Raw genomic sequence first — 23,658 nt, 5'->3', positions numbered from 1 at the left:
AAGTCTGATCTTATTTCCAAATCATCTAAGTTAATTATACGAAGTAAAGTTAATTTTATCATTTTTTGAGCGATTTCGAAGAGAGAAAAAAGCTGAATACCTTGAAATCCTATATAAATCCTCATCAAATTTTTTACCTAGTTTTTCGATTTGCAATCGATTAGGTCTTACAAATATGACTCTTAAAAATATATCTTTGATTTTGTGTTTTTTTTTTTTTCATCAACCGGAGTCACACACCAAAACAAGCTCAAAAATAAATATAAATATGACGATTCGAGTCAACATGCATATTTGTTCACGCTGTAGTGTATTCCAAAGTTATGTGTTAAAAGGGCATGGTGTAAAAAGAGCAAACTGGACTGTCTGATGTACGGAAGTAACGTTTTTAGCTCACCTGGCCTGAAGGGCCGGTGAGCTTATGCCATGGCGCAGCGTCCGTCGTCTGTCAACATTTTCTTTAAATTGCTACTTGTCCTGAAGTATTGAATGGATTTTCACTAAATCTGGTCAGGAACATCCTTGGGGGAAGGGGAACAGAATATGTATACATTTTTACTATGAACCCCCAGGGGCCTGAGGGGCGGGGCCAAATAGGGGAAATAGGGATTAGTCTTTAAATTGCTACTGGCCATAAATTTAAAATGGATTTTAACCAGATTTGGTCAGGAACATCCTTGGGAGAAGGGGGACCGAGTTTGTGTCATTTTTTTTCTATAAACGCTCACGGGCCTGAGGGTCGGGGCCAAATAGGGGAAATAGGAGTTAATCCTTTAAATCGCTACCAGTCATCAAGTTATGAATAAATTTGAACCAAATCTGGTCAGAAACATCCTTGGTGAAAGGGGAACATATTTTGCATAAATGGTTACTGTCAACATTTTCTTTAAATTGCTACTTGTCCTGAAGTATTGAATGTATTTTCACTAAATCTGGTCAGGAACATCCTTGGGGGAAGGGGAACAGAATATGTATACATTTTTACTATGAACCCCCAGGGGCCTGAGGGGCGGGGCCAAATAGGGGAAATAGGGATTAGTCTTTAAATTGCTACTGGCCATAAAGTTTAAAATAGATTTTAACCAGATTTGGTCAGGAACATCCTTGGGAGAAGGGGGACCGAGTTTGTATCATTTTTTTTCTATAAACGCTCACGGGCCTGAGGGTCGGGGCCAAATAGGGGAAATAGGAGTTAATCCTTTAAATCGCTACCAGTCATCAAGTTATGAATAAATTTGAACCAAATCTGGTCAGAAACATCCTTGGTGAAAGGGGAACATATTTTGCATAAATGGTTACTGTGACCCTCCATCCCATAACTAGGTATAGCATCGCTGGAAGTTAAGGGATAAACAGAATTCTTATGTAAAAATAGGCCCAAGGGTCTTTCCCCACCCTAAGTGACTCACCACACACATGCTTGTCGCACGCACGGGAGGCCGTCCTTAAATGACCTTAGCTGTTAATAGGACGTTAAACTAAATAAACCAAACCAAACCCTAAGTCACTTAGTTTCTTTAAACACAATTATGTTGTAAAAATCATCCGTAGGGCCTTCAAGTCCCTTGTGTATTAACAAATTGAACATGAACATTATTTTGACATTTGATCAAATCCAATCAGGTGCTGCCCTGCAGGTAGGGCGTAAGAATTGTACCTGCTGCCCCCATTGCATGATCGTAAGAGGCGACTAAACTTGGCATCTTATCTTTTCTCTTCTTTCTTGATAACTTTCTTCTTCCTAATGTCTCCCTTGACAATGCCTCTCTTTTGGCCTTTAGTTGAGCGTTCGCCGCTGTGAGGAAGGTTTTGGGTTCTGTCCCCTAGCCGAGACATACCAGAGTCTTTAAAAATGGTAATTGCTACTCCTGCTTAGCGCTCAGCATATTTGGAGTGGGACGACTGGTTGGCCCGTTGTCAGTATAATGTGACCGGGTGGGGTATGCTGTTGGGTGTCTTCGGCAGTATGCTTTAGTGAGATAGCACTTTAAATCGGCAAAAGTTCCGGCCTATCGCAAGGAGACTTAACACGAACATACTGCAGCCTCCCAAAACACACATACGCACTCACCACACGCATACATGTCGCACGCACGGGGGACCGTCCTTAAATGACCTTAGATGTTAATAGGACGTTATGCAAAATAAACCAAACCAAACCAAAACCAACCAGGTGAGCGATACAGGCCCCATGGGCCTCTTGTTATTTGGTTTGGTTTTATTTAATTTGTTTAACGTTCTATCAGAAGCTACGGTCATTTAAGGACGGCCTGTCGTGCGTGTGGTGATTGCATATGTCAATTTTGGAGGTTGCGTTATGTTTGTGTTAAGTCCCCTTGTGATTGCAACTTTTGACGAAGTGATACCTCACTGAAGCAGGACACCACACCCGGTCACATTATACTGACAACGGGCAATATGTCGCTCCATTCCTAAAATGCTGAGCGCTAACCAGAAGCAGCAACTATCATTCTTAAATAATCTTTTATGTCTCGGCCAGGGGACAAAACCAAAAGCCTTCCTCATAGGGCAAACGCTCAACTTTAAGCCAAAAGTGAGGAACTGGCAAGGGAAACATTAGGAAGAAGAAAGTTGTTCAGAAAGAAGAGAAAAAATCCCAAATAAAGTCGCCTCTTACGATCATTCAATGGGGGCAGCAGATACTATTCTTTCACCCTAGCTGCAGGTAACGTTTTTAATGGTTTTGTCGTTACCCTTTCCTTCTTTACTTACGTAAGATAATAAACCCCCGGAATTTCGTTTGGGCTAGATACAACGTTACAATGACTAATCATTATTCGTCGAAATCGTCTTCGCAAGGATGAAAACTAACGCACTCGTTGTGTTTACGAAAAAAAATGGAAATGAAAACGCTTGAAATTATCTGCTCAAATATATATAAGTCTATGCATTTGAAATATCATGCCGATATGTATACATAACATTTATAGAAATTCTATTTATTTTCCATGTAATGATAAAAACAAATATGAAAACATTAATTTTATCTTTATCAACACATATGGCTATAAATTTATTTTCTTATATCGTACTTAATATAACGCTAACAGTTCATCGGAAGATATATATACATTTTTTAAAACTTTTATATTGCTTAAACTTCATAGTACATCGTTGATTTATACATTGTATATACATGTTTTCTATAATCGGTGGCCGAGTGGTTAAGGTGTCCCGACACTTTAACACTAGCCCTCCACCTCTGGGTTGCGAGTTCGAAACCTACGTGGGGCAGTTGCCAGGTACTGACCGTAGGCCGGTGGTTTTTCTCCACCTTTAAAAGCTGGCACGTCCTTAAATGACCCTGGCTGTTAATAGGACGTTAAACAAAACAAACCAAAGTGAATTAATTCAGGTTTTGTAAAAAAAAATAAAAAAAATCATATTTTTTTTCTATAATCAGGTTTCACTACAGATATTACTTGATTTGTATGTGAAACATTGTAAATTGAAAACTTTTCTGGTGAAAGCCAAGCATTTGATCATTATTATAGTTAGCCTCGGGCTAATCTACTGATCAACAACGCTAGCACAGCCGGCTGTCTGTCCTGCCTTTGTGCGGCCTCCTAATTTACCATGGCAGCAGTCATCCGTAACGACCTCGGCTCAGCTCAGTACTATGGGGCAGAGTGGTCATTACGGCAGGAGCGTTCATTCATGACGCTGCCTTTCCAACAGATTATTTTTCTTACCTAGATTATGATTTTTAAAGTTACTGACAATAGCTGAAAATCATTTCTTTAAACGCTTTACTAAATTTATCTAAATCGTATCGTTAGATTTATATATATTCAGACTTTATTCAAGTGTTAGGGTTATATAAAAGCATAGTTTCATTAAAAACGTTTAAATGCATCAACACTCGGCCATATTTGGTTAACGAGACACATTTTTGAAATTTCCTGGTGATATCAACATGATAAAAAGGTTCTGTCTAAGCGCATGCATATTCGATATACTTTTTTTTTACATTTCATATCTTGTAATCTGTATTTTAGATCAGGCTTATCTATCCGTTTCGATAGCAAATGGTAGATAATGGTTTGGTTTGGTTTATTTTGTTTAACGTCCTATTAACAGCTAAGGTCATTTAAGGACGGCCTCCCGTGCGTGTGACATGTATGCGTGTGGCGAGTGCGTATGTGTGTTTTGGGAGGCTGCAGTAAGTTCGTGTTAAGTCTCTTTGTGATAGGCCGGAACTTGTGCCGATTTATAGTGCTACTCACTGAAGCATACTGCCGAAGACACCCAGCAACACACCCCACTTCTAAAATTATACTTTTTGTCTATGCTATATATATACATTTTATATCGATTATACGTCGGTAATACAGAGCTGATTAAAGGAGAAAGTATAGTTTTCAACACCGCAATTTACAAGTATTCCTATTTGCAATTTTCACTGAATATTATGTACCCGTGTTCAACTTAAGAGTGTATGGAATTCCTCGAGTAAGTAATTGGTAACTAAATTTTAACTTGCCTTTTTGAATTGGCTGTACGTAGATGAGATTGAAGAGATGAATAGGATGTAAACGTACATCTCATGCGACAGGAACCCTCGCTTCTTCGTTTGAATTTTATTTTATTTATTTCGACGTGTATTCTAGACACATTGATATTATTCACCTGGTGAATTATGTTTTGACTGTTTCCGATTTCTGTTTCGCATGGCTTTCCTTTATAGATATTACTACTTGAATTTAGTTGTAAATGTACGTTATGTGACATTAAAATATATTATACGACATACATAGATACATTGTATATGATTAAAGGGGGAAAATATCCGTGTTATATCAATATATCAGTTTGCAATGTTTCTAATCTTTTCCCTAGTTCTACATGATACGGACATATTTTCTTGTTAAGTTATGTCTCAGTGATGTTATAGATCTCAACTACAATTTTTAATTGGCTTATATTTCTGTTGCTATTCGATGTGATTATTTTGTGACGCAATATGACACTAATCGTTAATGTGTTTGTGTGTAGTAAATATGTCCTTATTCGTTTCCTCTGTGCATTTCCCGTGTGTGTTAATTAATGATGGATACAAAATGACACTTTTGATTTAGAAATAATTTTATGTGACCGGGTGGGGTGTCCTGCTGGGTGTCTTCGGCAGTATGCTTCAGTGAGGTCGCAATATATATATCGGCAAAAGTTCCGGCCTATCACAAGAAGACTTTAACACGTACATACCGCAGTCTCCCAAAACACACATACGCACTCACCACACGCATGCATATCGCAAACACGGGAGGCCGTCCATAAATTACCTTAGCTGTTGATAGGACGTTGAACAAATGAAACCAAATCAAACAGTCTATCAAAAGTTATTGTCAACATTTTAATTCAAACTTTTAAACTTAAAAAAAAAAACAACATAATAACTAATCTATCATCTCTCATCATGTACTTATATTATTAGCAGGCCATTATTCCAAAAAGTGCTAAAGGGATATTTCTTAAATTTCATATGTAGGTTCCCCTTGGTTCTTAGATATGCATATTTTATTTTGGGACCAGTCGCAAAACAACATGGCGGACAGGCAGCCATCTTTGATTTTGACAATTGAAGTTTGTTATCGCTATTTCTCAGAAAGTACAGAAGGTATATTTCTAAAATTTCAAATGTAGGTTCCCCTTGGTCCCTTGTAATGCATACTGTATTTTGGAACCAGTCGAAAAACAACATGGCCGACAGGCAGCCTTCTTGGATTTTGACAATTGAAGTTTGTTATCGCTATTTCTCTGAAAGTTTAGAAAGGATCTTTCTGAAATGTAATATGTAGGTTCTCCTTGGTACCCAGTTGTGCATATTGCATTTTGAAATTAATATGAAAGTAACATGGCCGACAGACAGCCATTATCGCTAACATCATATATATGTTCCACTTGTTTCAAAAGTACTGGAAGGATGTTTTTCAATTTACACAGATTAGCAAGAGGAAGGGGAAAATAGAGAAGATAAATTTTTCATGGAAACTATAAAGATCATTCAATGGTGGGCGCCAATATCCCTCTGGGATCTCTTGTTCAATTAACATGTTTATTGTTGAATATAAAGAACATGAATATTAGAAATCCATTGTACAACTTCAAAAGTCTTTAATAGATCATGTGTACGGATATACCGTTTTCTTCTCTCGGTCTTGTAGTTACCGTTTCCCTCTCTGTTTACACAAGATATTTTATTTAACAAGATAAACAAATCTAAATAAGCACTATTTGTAGACATCGTCTGTGCAAGCACGTCCACGTTCGATTCAGTTTTGTTGAAACCTTGTTGATCTGTTGAAACATTATTGATTTGTTGAAACATTGTTGATTAGTTTATCCAAAGGTGCAAATAAAGGTATCAATCATACCAGGAATATACATGAGGACGAAATGTCTACAACTCATATTAATGCGACAAAGTCATTGATTCAGCAGATGGCCGAGGATCCTATGTAAGTACAGCATTTGTCTTTATGTAAAGTTCGGAAATTCAGTTAAGTTTTTTATTTGCATTTCCTACAAATGTTTCCATATCAAAAATGGTTGTCTCTGCTTTTTTCTTCGTTCAGGCTGGTTTTGGATCGAATGGCATTCCAGAATGGAGCTGTTGACTTGGGTTTAGTAAGGCAACGACTCAATCTAATAAAATCTAGATGGTCATTCTCACTACAATTCATGAACGGCTCATGTAACGTAGTGAGAATGACCAGTTATATTTTTAATTAGATTGAGCAACTACTATGTAATCACACGTGCATATTTATGTTAAATGCTTACAAATAAACTAGAGCATATACCTACCTCGGTGAGGATTAAACTTTACTTGTTTATATTTTTTATATATTAACAATTGAAATGTTTATTTGATGTTGATTGATAATTATTTCCATGATACTTCTCAAGTAATATAAACATTTTCTTGGTTTTTTTTTTAGTTGTGCAAAATATTTAAAACTAAAACTGCTTTAACAAAATCGCAATCATGTCCAAGATAATAAATCACTAAGATGATATACACAGAATAAGCATATTGCTCAGTAAAAGTCTCTACTAATCACCAGCTATATATACATGCTACATATTCTATTGACAGGGCTTCCCAAATTTCAAACCGGAAAAGAAAATAACGGAGGCTCTCAGTGAAGCAGCTACAGGGAATGATTATATGTTGCATCATTATACCAGGCCGTATGTAAGTATACAATTTGGTTGTACTCCATGCTGAATTTAATAAGATTCCTTACATCAAGACAAACCATTGACACCATATGTCCATTTCACGATTGTTCTGATAAAAAAATGTTCCATTGGCTTGGTTTTGTTTGGTTTATTTTGTTTAACGTCCTATTAACAGCTAAGGTCATTTAAGGACGGCCTCCCGTGCGTGCCACATACATGCGTGTGGTGAGTGCGTGTGTTTTTGGAGGCTTCGGTATGTTCGTGTTAAGTCTCCTTGTGATAGGCCGGAACTTTGCCGATTTATAGTGCTACCTCACTGAAACATACTGCCGAAGATACCCAGCAGCACACTCCACCCGGTCACATTATACTGACAACGGGCGAACCAGTCGTCCCACTCCAAATATGCTGAGCGCTAAGCAGGAGTAGGAACTACCATTTTTAAAGACTTTGGTATGTCTCGGCCAAGGAACAGCACTCAAAGCCTTCCTCACAGGGGCGAACGCTCAACTAAAGGTCAAAAGTGAGGCATTGTCAAGGGAGACATTAGGAAGAAGAAAGTTGTTTAGAAAGAAGAGAAAAGATAAGATCCCAAATTTTGTCGCCTCTTACGATCATGCAATGGGGGCAGCAGGTACATTGGTACTAATATTGACATCAGGATGTGTCATTCATTATTGATTGTCTCGAGATTGTCAGATGTTTGTTTTTTTGCCCCTGGATACTACAATTATTTGTTTAACATCTTCAACGTTAAAAAAAATCCACTACTTTTGAAGTTTCAAGTTTGACTGGCCTGATTAGATGCTGTACATATTTTCTCTTCTGTATGATGTTATCTGTACTGTTTTGTTATTTGCCGAGTTCAGCTCTACCTCAGTTTGGTTGTGTATATTTGTGCAGGTATTTTAATACAGATAACGCAGAGTTGTTTGCTGTTCCAGCTAAAGGTTTCGATTCTTGGCTTTCCAAATATGTTGTCAGTAGTTTGTATTACTTTTCCGCGGCAGGAAAGCCAGATGTATATATGTCCCGTGTCCTATTCCCTGAAATCTCCTCTATCAAGATGCTTTAGCTTTTAGATGTGTTCCAAAAAAATTGTTCATTTAGGTTCATCACTTTATCCCGAAAAAAATGCGGATCTTTACATCCCATAAATAATAACATATATCAATTATCACACTGAGTCGAATTAATGTTTGCTCCAACGGTTGACTTTTTCATCGCTGGTATTCCTTAATGTCCGTAGAATCACCGAAATATTTCTGTTTTGTTCTTTTGAATGTTTCGTATCAATGTTTTAACATTTTTTCTGGAGAAAGCTATATCATTAATCTCATTTAGCGTGTTATTTTGCTAAAATTCGTATATAATTTGCCCAACTGTTGCCGTCTGATATTGATCATTTTTATTGAAGATGTTTGCTTTTGCTCCATTTAAAGAAAGCTTGAATTTAGATTTGGAAGTGTTTTCCTAAGAACATCTATAGCCGTTTTTTACCAAAGGTCCGGTGAGCTTATGCCATGGTGCAGCGTCCGTCGTCCGTCGTCCGTCCGTCCGTCCGTCCGTCAACATTTGCTTAAAATCGCTACTAGTTATAAAGTTCTTATTGGATTTTGACCAATTTTGGCCAGAAACATCCTTAGCAGAATGGGAACAGATTTTGCATAAATGGTGGCTCTGACCCCCAAGGGGCCAAGGGGGCGGGGTCCAATAGGGGAAATAGAGGTAATTCCTTTAAAATCGCTACTAGTCATAAAGTTATGAATGGATTTCAACCCAATTTGGTCAGAAACATCCTTGGGGGAAGGGGAACAGATTTTGCATAAATGGTGATTCTGACCCCGAGGGGCCAAAGGGGCGGGGCCAAATATGGGAAATAGAGGTAATTCCTCTAAATCTCTACTAGTCATAAAGTTATGAATGGATTTGAACCCAATTTGGTCAGAAACATCCTTGGGGGGAGGGGAAAAGATTTTGCATAAATGGTGGCTCTGACCCCCGAGGGGCCAAAGGGGCGGGGCCCAATGGGGGAAATTAAGGTAATTCCTTTAAATCGCTACTTGTCATAAAGTTATGAATGGATTTGAACCCAATTTGGTCAGAAACATCCTTGGGGGAAGGGAAAGAGATTTTGCATAAATGGTGGCTCTGACCCCCGAGGGGCCAAAGGGGCGGGGCCCAATAGGGGTAATAGAGGTAATTCCTTTAAATCACTACTAGTCATAAAGTCATTAATGGATTTGAACCCAATTTGGTCAGAAACATCCTTGGGGGAAGGGGAAAAGATTTTGCATCAATGGTGGCTCTGACCCCAAAGGGACCAAAGGGGCGGGGCCCAATAGGGTAAATTAAGGTAATTCCTTTAAATCGCTACTTGTCATAAAGTTATGAATGGATTTGAACCCAATTTGGTCAGAAACATCCTTGGGGGAAGGGGAACAGATTTTGCATAAATGCTGATTCTGACCCCCGAGGGGCCAAAGGGGCGGGGCCCAATAGGGGAAATAGAGGAAATTCCTTTAAATCGCTACTAGTCATAAAGTTATGAATGGATTTGAACCCAATTTAGTCAGAAACATCCTTGGGGGAAGGGGAACAGATTTTGCATAAATGGTGACTCTGACCCCCGAGGGGCCAAAGGGGCGGGGCCCAATAGGGGAAATAGAGGTAATTCCTTTAAATCGCTACTAGTCATAAAGTTATGAATGGATTTGAACCCAATTTGGTCAGATACATCCCTGGGGGAAGGGGAACAGATTTTGCATAAATGGTGACTCTGACCCCCGAGGGGCCAAAGGGGTTCACAACTTATAATTTTACAGATTTTTAAACGAAGTGATAGCCAATGGGTTGAACAGCTAATGTTTGTAAAAATTGTAATAATAATACAAGGATTTCATGCCTTTAGGGTCACCCCCGTCTTGTTAACATCTTGTCGAAGATGTATTCCACGCGTTTGTCTGTCGCGATAGAACCAACTGACAACATACTGATCACCATAGGGGCATTCCAAGGCCTATCATCGATCTGCCAAAGTATCATCGACCCCGGGGACGAGGTATGTACATCGCCAATGGCCAACGTTTGTTGTCGAAGACTTGACAAACTTCAAAATAGGTTCATCGCCCCTGTATAAAGGCATAACGAAGTGGTTATATTGCTCATAACTCGGAATAAACAAATTAATGGCACATAAACTCGGCGAATTGCACACACAAACCAAAAGCAATAAAATCATTTATACACCAACCACATCTTTTATAACACACACACACACACACACACACACACACACACATTAAAATGCCACCTACCATATATATTTGCATCAAACATATCTCATATACTTTTAGTTTATTTAATGTATACACATATTATAAAAAAAAAAACACCAAGCACGTCAGATTTTCACCCACCATACAAACAACATAACATATTATTTCACTTGATCACTTTTTAGTGACAACCTTTATTCCCATGCTAATACATGTATTCAAGATGCTTTACCTTTTTCCTCCTTACTGTGCTGTAGGTTATCCTGTTGGAACCCTTCTATACACCGTATAAGGACATGTTGATGATTCGTGGAGCCGTACCTGTGTTTGTACCACTGCATCCTGTAAGTTTTTTTTTTTTTTGCATATTGCATATATATTCTAAATGAGAAGTGCTGTGTTGATGAAATCTAAAAAATTGGGATATATAATACATTAAAGCAGATTGCAATATTAAAATCTAGTCATTCTCACTGCGTTACATGCTCATTCACACTACGTTACATGAACATGTAACGCAGTGATAATGACCATCTTGATTTTAATTAGATTGAATCGGAACCAGTCAAGTGATAATTTTCCCAACGTTTTTACATATTTGGTTTGGTTTGATTTGTTAAATGTCCTATCAGCAGTTTTAAGGACGGACTCCCGTGTGTGTAACATATATGCGTTTGGTGGTTGTGTTTGTGTGTTATGGGAGGCTGTGGTATGTTATGATATATAGTGCTACCTCACCGAGGCATACTGCAGAAGGAACCTAGCGGGACACCCCACCGAGTCACGTTATACTGACAACGGGAGAACCAATCGTACCACACCTAATATGCTAAGCGCTAAGGTGTAGAAACTGCTGTGTCAAAGACTCTAGTATGTCTTGGGTCAGGGGACAGAACCCAAACCCTTCCTCACAGAAGCGAACGCTCAACTCAAGGCCAAAAGTGAGGCATGGTTAACGGAGGCATTAGGAAGAAGAAAGTTGTTAAAAATGAAGAGAAAAGATAAGATCCCAAATTTACGATCATGCAATTGGGACAGTAGGTAGAAATGAAGTATGTGAACGTTCGCTTTAGTGCAGTCCCTCGTTGTTTAAAATTATTCAATTATATTTGTTTTCAAATTTCAATTAGATCAGGCATGATATTTGAAATTAGGTAGAAACTATGTTTTGGTCACCTCGTGACCGGAAGAACGATGCACTACGTTTTCCTTTCCGGTGAGTTGGGTCTGCCCCCGACCCTAGGGATTTAGGTATGGGAACAAAAACGAGAGAAAAACTACAAAGTTGAAAGTTATGGTCCATATTTGGCCTGAAGCATTAACGATTGGTCTAGACTCAGTAAGTTGAAGGTCGGGACTCAATAAGGGGAATATAGCAAGTTATTCTGTAGAAATAAAAGGAATCGGTCCTGATTTGACTGTAGCATCCATTAGTTAACTGTATTACTGTATTTGGTTTCATATCCAAAGGAAAATCCCAGTTTGAAAAGATGTTAAATGTGGCGTTATTTCTATTCTAGTGTCTTGATGGTGATAAACAGAGCAGTGCAGACTGGGTAATCGATAAAGCACAGTTAGAAAATGCTGTAACTCAAAGAACGAAAGCGATCTTCTTGAATAATCCAATGAATCCATTGGGTAAGGTACGTTTTGACCTACCAATCATTGTAATTATTATCTACATGATCATGCACCGACTTTGACATTACTGATAAATAACACTGCCAGAAATATTTGAACAGTTCGAGCTATCCATGCTGAGGAAACAATTTAACACGTTTTACTTCTGCATACAATTTCAACACACGGCAAAAGAATACATAAACAAATGGTCTTAACCGCTCGCCGATCACAAAATGAGAATCTGTGTTCAAGCACATCGCTTTCGATAAAGACGCCTATCCGCTTTTTAAACAAGAGCTGTCACCGAGGGGGTGACAAGTATACCCCCCGCTTTTCCATGATTGGTTTGGATACTTTGTGAAGCTGCCTATTTATGGTACTAAACCAAATCAAACATGTTCTATGTTTAGGTAAGAACTAAGTGAATGCATAGCCAAACAAAATTTTGCTCGTTTTTAAAGAAAAAGGGGCATAACTCTATTAGAACTGGTAATTCGGCAAAATCTTTGCATAGAGCTAAGCCTCATAGGGTGCCTAACTACATACCAAATTTTAGTAAAAGCCATTTAACACAAAGCAAATGCATAGCCGGACAAGCTAGTAACCATTTTTTACAATAAGGGGCATGGCTCTGTAAAAAGTTTTTTTTTTCGAAAAAAGCCGTTACTGGAGACACAACACATTTTGTATGAAAAAGGGGCATAACTCTGTTAAAAAGGGCTAAATCACAAAATCACTGCAGGGGACACAAGTTCATATGGTCTTCTTACTATGAACTATGAAACTATGAAAGAGGTGTAATGGTCCATAAACAATTCTTGTGTTCATAAAATAACCCGGATCAAAAGTAATCAAACTGCGATCGATGTATTCATTATCAACCTGTTGATTATCTTCTGCTTACATGCTCTATATTGCTATTTTTCCTGCCGGAATAATTCACCAAATGTTCTCAACTAAGTTAATATTACAATATCTGTACATTGGACGTTTATTCAACAAAAACGTCAATAACAAATCTGTTTTAGGTATTCGACAGAGAAGAATTATTGGATATAGCAAACATTTGCATAAAACACGACCTTACATGTGTTGCCGATGAAGTCTACCAATGGCTGACCTATGGCGGGAAACATCACATGCACATTGGTGAGTATAAATTTATTTCATATTCACCTTGGCTCAATTCAATGCATGTAATAGGTGCGTAATGTCCAAATGAAGTTCATCTAGTTTATTATTCTTTTATTTTTAGCGCCCTGCGTCCGTCGTCCGTCCGTCCGTGAACAATTCTTGTTATCGCTATTTCTCAGAAAGTGCTGAAGGGGTCTTTCTCAAATTTCATATGTAGGTTTCCCTTGGTGCCTAGTTATGCATTTTGCATTTTGAGACCAATCTGAAAACAACATGGCCGACAGGCAGCCATCTATGATTTTGACAATTGAAGTTTGTTATTGCTATTTCTCAGAAAGTACTGAAGGGATCTTTCTCAAATTTCATTGTAGGTTGGCCATGGTCCAAAGTTTAGCATATTCTATTTTTGGACCACTTAGAAGACAGCAAGGCCGACAGGCAGCCATCTTGGATTTTGACAATTGAAGTTTGTTATCGCTATTTCTCATAAAGTACAGAAGGGATCTTTCTCAAATTTCATATGTAGGTTCCCCTTGGTCCCTCGTATTGCTATTAGGACCAATATGTCCTGAAAACAACCTGGCAAACATACAGCCATTATCACTAAATCTCAAATTTCTTAGTTGGCTAGGATTCCCATGTTTGAAAAGTACTGGAGGGATGTTTCTCAATTTGCACAGATTAGTAAAATGAAGGGGAAAGTAGATCAATCTGACATAGAACCTATAAAGATCATTCAATGGTGGGCGCCAAGATCTCTCTGGGATCTCTTGTCTTATATGCGATCAAAGACGCAAAGAAAATTATGAAAGTCATCGCATTTCTCGGTGTTCAAGGACAAAATGACAAGATACGTGTATCTTGGAAGTTGTGTCACCCTTATCTTTAATGGATATCTGCCACAAAGGGAGAACCTATAATTATGACATTTGAGATAGACAGAGAGATGGGGTTTACACAGAGACACACACAGAGACAGACATAGAGCATGACAAACTTCCCAAAAAATGTGTGCTGGTTTCACTTTCCCAGTTGAAAATTTTCATTTAGATATGGATATGCCTTGCTTCCCCTTCCTACGAGTTAACATGTCCCACTTAATTCGATACTCTAGGGCTTACTCTTATAATCAACTGATGAAAATAGCGAATTGCGGTTTCAAGCATTACACTAGCTATATATAAACTTCTTCCATTCCATGTTATAGTGCATGGTGTAACTTCATTAGAATTATTGTAAAATGAATAATATAGTTTACATTAAGAACGAAATCACAATTGGAAAATGAAACTGCATTTACATTGGTGGAAAAAAAATCACTTTTCCTATATTGTGTCTTAAGCGAAACTCCCGGGAATGTGGCAGCGAACGATCACCTTAGGAAGTGCTGGGAAAACATTCAATGTGACCGGATGGAAGGTGGGATGGTGCCTAGGTCCTAAACATCTGATACAAGTACTCCAAAACTACCATTTTTTCTGCCATTCGGACCAGCCCCAGTATACTACAAGTAAGAAAACTCAAAGTATTTGTCAATGATATGTTCATGTAGACATGAATACATTTGAAATGATGAACAAAGACATGCAGATGCAATAGTCGATTAAAACTATTTTTAGGATAGCAATATGCACCAACATGTAAATAGAACCATAATATGTGTAACAAATGAGGCTGTTACCACATACCAGTCGTTCCATGCCCATAATGCTGGGCGCACATGCAGGAGTACCACCTACCATTTGTATAAACGTATGTATGGATGGTCAGACGGATCAGTAAAATGTCAATTTAAACATCAGAAAATTTTGAACAGCTTATTAAGATTTCATACTGATAACATAGCGATGATTTCAGTGGTCTTATGTAGAACGGATAAGTTATAATGATATTGCAACAATCGAAAACTTGAAAAGATAGTAATTTCATCATTGGTATATCGTATCCAAGGTATCAACACAGAAAAGAGTGAGTCAGTAAATGAAGGTTTAAAAAAGAAGCAGCAGCATAATATCCAGTTTAAAATAATTAAGATGGTTATTGACATATTCATTCAGTAGGGCTAGTTACATATCAGTTCAGTCACAGCTTGTAAGTGCTACATTGACTTGTAAGTGACTGCAATCTAATTAAAATGTACATGTAACGTAGTGAGAATGGGCATCTACATTTTAATTAGATTGAAGTGACTGTAGAATCTCTGATGCTATTTTTAATTGGCAAAATATCTTCGTTAAAATTGCTAAACAAGAATGGATTGCCAAAACACGCTTTATGTTAAACACTTTGAAGGTGCTAGAGATAACGCCTTTCACGATTGATTATATTACTGAAATATGAAAGCATGTTCTTATATACAAATTGTACACAGTTTGATCAGAATCCAAAGACATAATCGTGTCATGTAGCTCTTTTTCTTAATTAATTATTCGATATGAATGTGTCATTCCAGGAAGCCGTGGCTGTTGCTTTTGAAAAAGAAATGCTTATTTTGAACACACCCGACTCTTACTTGCATACGTTTCGTAAAATGGCCGAGGAGAAACGAAACAAACTATGTAAATACCTCAACAATGCTGGGTTCAAAGCCATAGTACCCGAAGGATGTTTTTACATAATAGCGGACATTACAAATGCACAAGGTGATCATTTAACGAACATTGTTCAATGACTTTACTATTTGTGTTCTCATTTGAATTTTTTGAATACATGGACTTGATATACACTTTTCCCTTTTGTTTCAAACCACGAAATTATTATCAAATGTGCTTTGCAATTTTCGTAACATGAAATAATCTGTTTGCTTTTTGTGCTTTAAGTTGATTTGAAATATATATTCATTACATGAGATTTACATTCTTATTTTATTTATCTTTTGTTCTTTAACAGGGGCTTTGATGAACAAATCAGAAAACACTGACGAAGCTCTAGATTACAAATTCGCCAAATGGGCAGTTGTAGAGAAGGTAAATCGTATAGAAGATTAGCAACAACAAACTAACTTGTGAAAAAAGCCATATAATCATATAACATTTGGTAACGTGAAGTTAATGTCACGAAGAGTGAACGTTATATTAGTAGTGTTAATAATAAAATGTGTATGCTCTCCATGTTTTATTTCTTTTTTATTCGGAATCAGGTACAAATCCAACTTTCAAAATTTTATGAGGGTATGATGTCAGAACATATCGGTGTTTACTTAATTATATACCCGTGTATTTTATAAAGAATTTGATTTCTACTTGTTGTTTACAAATATAGCCCCCGGGTAGATGGGAAACAGACAAAGTAACATGTCGCACGGACGGGAGGCCGTCCTTAAATGACCTTAGCTGTTAATAGGACGTTAAACAAAATAAACCAAACCAAACCAAAACCTGCTGCCCCCATTGCATTATCATAAGAGGCGACTGGGATCTTGTCTTTTCTCTTCTTAACTTTCTTGTTCCTAATGTGTCCCTAGGCAATGTCTCACTTTTGGCCTTTAGTTGAGTGTTCGCCGCTGTGAGGAAGGCTTTGGGTTCTGTCCCCTGGCCGAGACATACCAAAGTCTTTAAAAAATGGTAGTTGCTATTATTGCGCTATCACATCCCCATATGGGACGACTGGTTCATCCGTTGTCAGTATATTATGACCGGGTGGGGTGTGCTGATGGGTGCCTTCGGCAGTATGCTTCAGTGAGGTAGCACTTTGAATCGGCAAAAGTTCCGGCCAATCACAAGGAGAACACGAACATACCGCAGCCTCCAAAATCACACATACGCACTCACCACACGCATGCATGTCGCACACACGGGAGGCCGTCCTTAAATGACCTTAGCTGTTAATAGGACGTTAAACAAAACAAACCAAACCAAACCAAACATATCTTCTTGTGTGTTGCAGAAACTGTGCGTGATGCCATTTTCAATATTCTTTTCGAAACAACATCGCCACCTTTCCGAGAAGTACGTGCGGCTCTGCTTTGTGAAGGTAAGTTTTATCAAAATTAAAAAAAAAAAAAAAAAAAAGGAATATGTTATTGAGGCTTGGTATATTCTGTTTGAAGATGACAATAGCTTACAAATTCTATGAAATCTTTGTTTTATTTCTTTTTTTAATGATAGGTCTCTTTACCTTTTCGTTATGAAATATGAAATTAATCTTTACAGGATAGTAATCATTTATGTAGTGATATATTGTACAAATGCTTAGGTTTTTATGGTTATAAAACACACAGAAGACAACCGAAATTTGTTTTTTCTGATAAATAGTGTATTACATTTAGTATGATCAATATTTGGGAAAGAAGCGGTCTGATAATAAAAGCATTTGGGAAACCATTTGAGCAGTGTAGACAGACAGAATGGACATTCTTTATTTCCTCTTCAACAGAGATTTTGTATGTCAAACAGTTTACATTTTATATCATGTGATCTGGCTTAATATTGAACATGGTAATATACATATCGATTCATACATATATCTTTATAAACAAGAGGCCCAGAGGGCCTGTATCGCTCACCTGGTTTCATGAGATATGAAACAAGAATGATGCTTCAGTATATTTGTCGCTGGTATTGCTATGTCAATATATATCATCAGCATTTTATATGGGTACATGTACATTGGTTTTATTTTAATGCTAAAAATGCCAAAAAGTACATTAATCCATGAAATGAAATTGACTTTTGGCGCGACCCCATAGGGATGCTACCACACAAATGTGAGTGATATCCATATTACTAAGTTTCAGAGAAGATCTTGTTAAGACTAGTTGACCCCTTTTGACCCTGCCCTCTGCCCCCTGGGGGGTCAGCTCCTTCCTTTATACAATTTTGAATCCCTACCCCTATAGGATGCTACCAGTCAAACCATTTCTAAGTTTCAGAGAATAATTTGTTTAAATCAATTTAGCCAAATAGACCCCTTTTGGCCCCACCCCAAGCCCCCTCGCGGCCTGGGTCAACCCCAACATTTGTACAATTTTGAATCCCTACCCAATAACCATGCTACCATACAAATGTGAGTAATATCCATTGCTTAGTTTCAGAGAAGAAGTTGTTTAAACAAATTGACAAATTTTGGCCCCGTCTCTCAGGCCCCTTGGGGCTCAGCCCCACCATTTGTACAATTTTGAATCCCCACCCCATAGGAATGCTACCAGGCAAATATGAGTGATATTCATTGCTTAGTTTCAGAGCAGAAGTCATATATATCAATATAGCCAAATTGACCACATTTGGCCCCGCCCCTCAGGCCCCTGGGGGGCCAGCCCCATCATTTGTACAATTTTGAATCCTCACCCCATAGTGATGCTACCAGACAAATATGAGCGATATGCATTGCTCGGTTTCAGAACAGAAGTCGTTTATATCAATAAAGACCAATTGACCCGTTTTGGCCCCGCCCCTCAGGCCCCTGGGGGGTCAGCCCCATCATTTGTACAATTTTGAATCCCCATCCCATAGTGATGCTACCAGGCAAATATGAGCGATATCCATTGCTCGGTTTCAGAGAAGAAGTCGTTTATATCAATATAGCCAAATTGACCCGTTTTGGGCCCGCCTCTCAGGCCCCTGGGGGGCCAGCCCCTTCATTTGTACAATTTTGAATCCCCATCCCACAGTGATGCTACCAGGCAAATATGAGCGATATCTATTGCTCGGTTTCAGAGAAGAAGTCGTGTATATCAATAAAGCCAAATAGACCCCTTTTGGCCCCACCCCAAGCCCCCTCGCGGCCTGGGTCAACCCCAACATTTGTACCATTTTGAATCCCCACCCAATAACCATGCTACCATACAAATGTGAGTAATATCCATTGCTTAGTTTCAGAGAAGAAGTTGTTTAAACAAATTGACAAATTTTGGCCCCGCCTCTCAGGCCCCTTGGGGGTCAGCCCCACCATTTGTACAATTTTGAATCCCTACCCCATAGGAATGCTACCAGGCAAATATGAGTGATATTCATTGCTTAGTTTCAGAGCAGAAGTCATATCAATATAGCCAAATTGACCACATTTGGCCCCGCCCCTCAGGCCCCTGGGGGGCCAGCCCCATCATTTATACAATTTTGAATCCTCACCCCATAGTGATGCTACCAGGCAAATATGAGCGATATCCATTGCTCGGTTTCAGAACAGAAGTCGTTTATATCAATATAGACCAATTGACCCGTTTTGGCCCCGCCTCTCAGGCCCCTTGGGGGTCAGCCCCACCATTTGTACAATTTTGAATCCCCACCCCATAGGAATGCTACCAGGCAAATATGAGTGATATTCATTGCTTAGTTTCAGAGCAGAAGTCATATATATCAATATAGCCAAATTGACCACATTTGGCCCCGCCCCTCAGGCCCCTGGTGGGCCAGCCCCATCATTTATACAATTTTGAATCCTCACCCCATAGTGATGCTACCAGGCAAATATGAGCGATATCCATTGCTCGGTTTCAGAACAGAAGTCGTTTATATCAATATAGACCAATTGACCCGTTTTGGCCCCGCCCCTCAGGCCCCTGGGGGGTCAGCCCCTTCATTTGTACAATTTTGAATCCCCATCCCATAGTGATGCTACCAGGCAAATATGAGAGATATCCATTGCTCGGTTTCAGAGAAGTCGTGTATATCAATATAGCCAAATTGACCCGTTTTGGCCCCGCCCCTCAGGCCCCTGGGGGGCCAGCCCCTTCATTTGTACAATTTTGAGTCCCCTACCCATAGGGATGCTTCTGACCAAATTTGATCAAGTTCTGAACAGCGGTTATGAAGAAGAAGTCAATTGTTGACGGACGGACGGACGACATGCATAAGCTCACCTTGGTCCTTCGGACCAAGGTGAGCTAAACATAGATAGATAACTTACGATATATTCCTGCATTATAATTGTACAATACAATCAACTAATTGTAGAAAACAAAAACAAATATGCTGTTATCCTATACAATAATGGACATCCTATACAATAATGGACATCTTATGATAAGAACTTTTATACTTGCCCCCATTGCAGGTAGGGCGTAAGAATTGTACCTGCTGCTCCCATTGCATGATCGTAAGAGGCGACTGAATTTGGAATCTTATCTTTTCTCTTCTTTCTTAACAGCTTTCTTCTTCCTAATGTCTCCCTTGATAATGCCTCACTTTTGGCCTTTAGTTGAGCGTTCGCCCCTGTGAGGAAGGCTTTGGGTTCTGTCCCCTGGCCGAGACATACCAGAGTCCTTAAAAATGGTAGTTGCTACTCCTGCTTAGCACTCAGAGTGGGACGACTGGTTAGCCCGTTGTCAGTATAATGTGACCGGGTAGGCTATCCTGCTGGGTGTCTTCGGCAGTATGCTTCAGTGAGGTAGCACTATAAATCGGCAAAAGTTCCGGCCTATCACAAGGAGACTTAACACGAACATACCGCAGCTTCCCAAAACACACATACGCACTCACCACACGCATGCATGTGGCACGCATGGGAGGCCGTCCTTAAATGACCTTAGCTGTTAATAGGACGTTAAACAAAATAAACCAAACCAAACCAAACTATTATATTAATATTTCATATTTTAAGCTAAAATGCTATCATTAAAAACCACAAAGATTTCACAGAAGTTGTAAGCTATTATCATCTTTTTAAGCTAAAAGCATTTGGAAAACCATTTGTATACCATGTACTTTAAATAAAAATTATCAAATATGATAGGGTAAGCCAGATGTATCACTCATCCGTTTGCTGTATTCTTGAAGAAATCTTATACGCTGTCGGTATTTGTAGCATCTTTAATATCGAAGATAACATGCCGGTCGACTGATTCCTGGCTTATAATTATCAATAGAGCATTAGTTATTTTGTTTAGGACTTCACATAACTACGGGGGCCGCGGTAGAGCAGTTGTTTAGAGCGCCAACCACGTAACCTTAGGAGAAGTTTTCAAGTGCGGGGTTCGACGCTCCCTACCCGTGTCGGGTTTTGTTTGTTAGGAAGTTGAGGAACGGGCCGGATTGTGCTATTTTAGGTTATGTTCTTTGACAAGACAATTCACCCTTATTGCTGTTGATGGCGTTCGACGGCCATCATATGTGTTTTTCAGTGAGGTAGTCACCAACTATTAGTGGGAGCCTTCCTCAAAATACTCTTGTTGTTTACAGATCGATAAACCAAAGAAACAAACGATATATATATTAACAGTAACTGCATGCCCATTTATAACATATATTCTGTTTGATTTTACAGACGGATGAAACTCTGAAGAAAGCAAAGGATATTTTTGATCAATGGAACAAAAATTGATCTTCTGGAAAATCCTCTTTAATTTCCCAAATATGTCCACGTAAATATTCTCTGGGTAAACATAATATCCAGACTATTCAGTTGAAGAGGATAATATAAATCATCTAACTAGCTATAGCTATATTCCTATATATAGTCATAATATCTCAATTAAGACTAATATTATGTTTATTGGAAGTGATTATTTTTAATGAATATTGACGTTCAATAAATTGAGAGTAATGACCTGTTTGTTTTATACTGTTATTCAATGTATTAATATAATATTTTTGGGATGTCATCAATATTAAATCATGTATGAATCACATTGATAAAACATAAAAACAATTTAAAAACTTTTACCACCTGGTTTCATTTTGATATTGCTTGTTCAAATATGGGCAATCTTACATTTTATAGTGTTATTAAATACATTTTTATGCATTGATTGAAAAAGAACCAGCTTTTGAAAGACTGCTTGGCTAGATTTAGCTCAAGTAGGCAGATGTCATCAATATTAAATCATGTATGAATCACATTGATAAAACATAAAAACAATTTAAAAACTTTTACAGCAAACGTATATGATACGGAATGAACAGGGGTGGAAACGATTTATTGACAGATAGCTGATCCCTGTAATGTATGGATCAGGAAAATCAACATCAATCAGCGTTCGAGACTCGTAAAGGTCTGTGCGAGTTCAACGTTATGCCATTTGAGTTGTCCAATGCAGCTGCATACTTCGAAACGTTGATGGACACCATATTAAAAGGCCAGAACTGGGCAAAATGCATTTCCTATCTGGATGAAAGGCAAAGCCACGTCAGCACCGCTTCTCTATTTTCTCAACCTTTGTTATAATATATTCACATAATATACCGATTATTTCGCAAAAGTGATTTCAGCAGTTCTATTTGAGATCAAGGATGGTCTGCAGTGTGTTGTAGCGTATGCTGCCAACGTATTGAATGATTACAAATAAAACTATTTACACAACAAAAGGAGAGTTATTGGCTGTAGTTATCTTCGTCAAACATTTGAAGTATTACGTTGTGGGGAGGAAAGTCCTGATCCGAACCGGTCACGCGTCTCTAGTATGGCTTGCGAACTTTTTAGGAACCAGAGGGGGTGTTAGCTTGGTGGTTAACAGAGCTAGAAATCCTTGACTTTGATATACAATATACATCAGGGGCGAAACATGGAAATGATGATAGGCTATCTCGGGGCCGCGGTGGCCGAGTGCTTAAGGTGTCTCGACACTTTAACACTAGCCCTCCACCACTGGGTTGCGAGTTCGAAACCTACGTGGGGCAGTTGCCAGGGACTGACCGTAGGCCGATGGTTTTTCTCCGGGTATTCCGGCTTTCCTCCACCTCCAAAACCTGGCACGTCCTTAAATGACCCTGGCTGTTAATAGGACGTTTAACAAAAACAAACCAACCAAACTATCTCGGAGACCTGTAAAATGCAAAAGACATTAATGTCAAAATCCAAGAAATTTTGAATACGAGCGCAGTACATTGTTTTATTTACATTTTATCATAAATACAATTAAATTACTGTAAAAGTGGAAATATTCGCGGTGTTTAAATTTTCGCTTATTTCGCTATCGGTAAATCTCCGCGAATATATTAACACATACAAATACTAAATATAAAAGATACAAAAATGTCTTGACGGCGCGAAAATATCCACACCGCGAACACTTTGGAAGCTGGCTAAGCGAAAATTTCCACACGCGAAAATATCCACTTTTACAGTATCACCAACATGCACTGTCAGTGTTGCTTGCATGAGGAAAGTTCCATCTGAAAACCATAAAATAAGAATACATACAAAATTAACCAAGAACACATGCATCATCATCATTACCCGAACCCCGGAGTCTTATCCTAAGGCTCTTGTCAAAACGTGGAAAAGCCGATCAGGGAAGCATACCTTCGATGTAAAATACTGATGTTTTCCTCATTAACGACTCCAGAGATGTATTTTTTTTTTTTTTTGTATATTCTTTTCACAAAGGAATCATATGGATGATCAGTATTCACACAATCAACGCTTAGACACAGACATAACCAAACAGACTTCGGCATAGGAAATAACACTTGTGTGACCTTTTCAGCTGAGGTTTACCATGCACCATGCAGAGGTTATTATCCCCTCGCAACGAAAGTCGGGG

General features: G+C 38.5%; 1 protein-coding gene across 1 annotated transcript; it reads left to right on the top strand.

The window, feature by feature from the left end:
• The first annotated feature begins 3,597 nt into the window (after window positions 1-3,597).
• On the top strand, window positions 3,598-21,497 carry LOC117340678 (kynurenine--oxoglutarate transaminase 3-like). The gene is made up of 13 exons (XM_033902442.1): window positions 3,598-3,653; window positions 6,360-6,479; window positions 6,597-6,648; window positions 7,121-7,219; window positions 10,742-10,828; window positions 12,005-12,127; window positions 13,136-13,256; window positions 14,584-14,766; window positions 15,192-15,217; window positions 15,694-15,883; window positions 16,131-16,207; window positions 17,127-17,213; window positions 21,441-21,497. The coding sequence occupies exons 1-13, from the start codon at window positions 3,598-3,600 to the stop codon at window positions 21,495-21,497; spliced, it is 1,278 nt and encodes a 425-aa protein (XP_033758333.1).
• The last annotated feature ends 2,161 nt before the right edge of the window (window positions 21,498-23,658 follow it).

The sequence above is a fragment of the Pecten maximus genome, chromosome 13 (assembly GCF_902652985.1).
Source record: "Pecten maximus chromosome 13, xPecMax1.1, whole genome shotgun sequence".
Classification (NCBI taxonomy): Eukaryota; Metazoa; Mollusca; class Bivalvia; order Pectinida; family Pectinidae; genus Pecten; species Pecten maximus.
Note: the sequence above shows the minus strand (reverse complement) of the source record. Positions and strands in the feature narration are given on the sequence as shown.

Coding starts and splice junctions, on each gene's coding strand:
- LOC117340678 (XM_033902442.1), top strand. CDS start 3,598: ATGGCAGCAGTCATCCGTAACGACCTCGGCTCAGCTCAGTACTATGGG. Junction 10,829..12,004: donor TGTTTGTACCACTGCATCCT/GTAAGTTTTTTT, acceptor TTTCTATTCTAG/TGTCTTGATGGTGATAAACA. Junction 14,767..15,191: donor TACAAGTAAGAAAACTCAAA/GTATTTGTCAAT, acceptor ATCGTATCCAAG/GTATCAACACAGAAAAGAGT.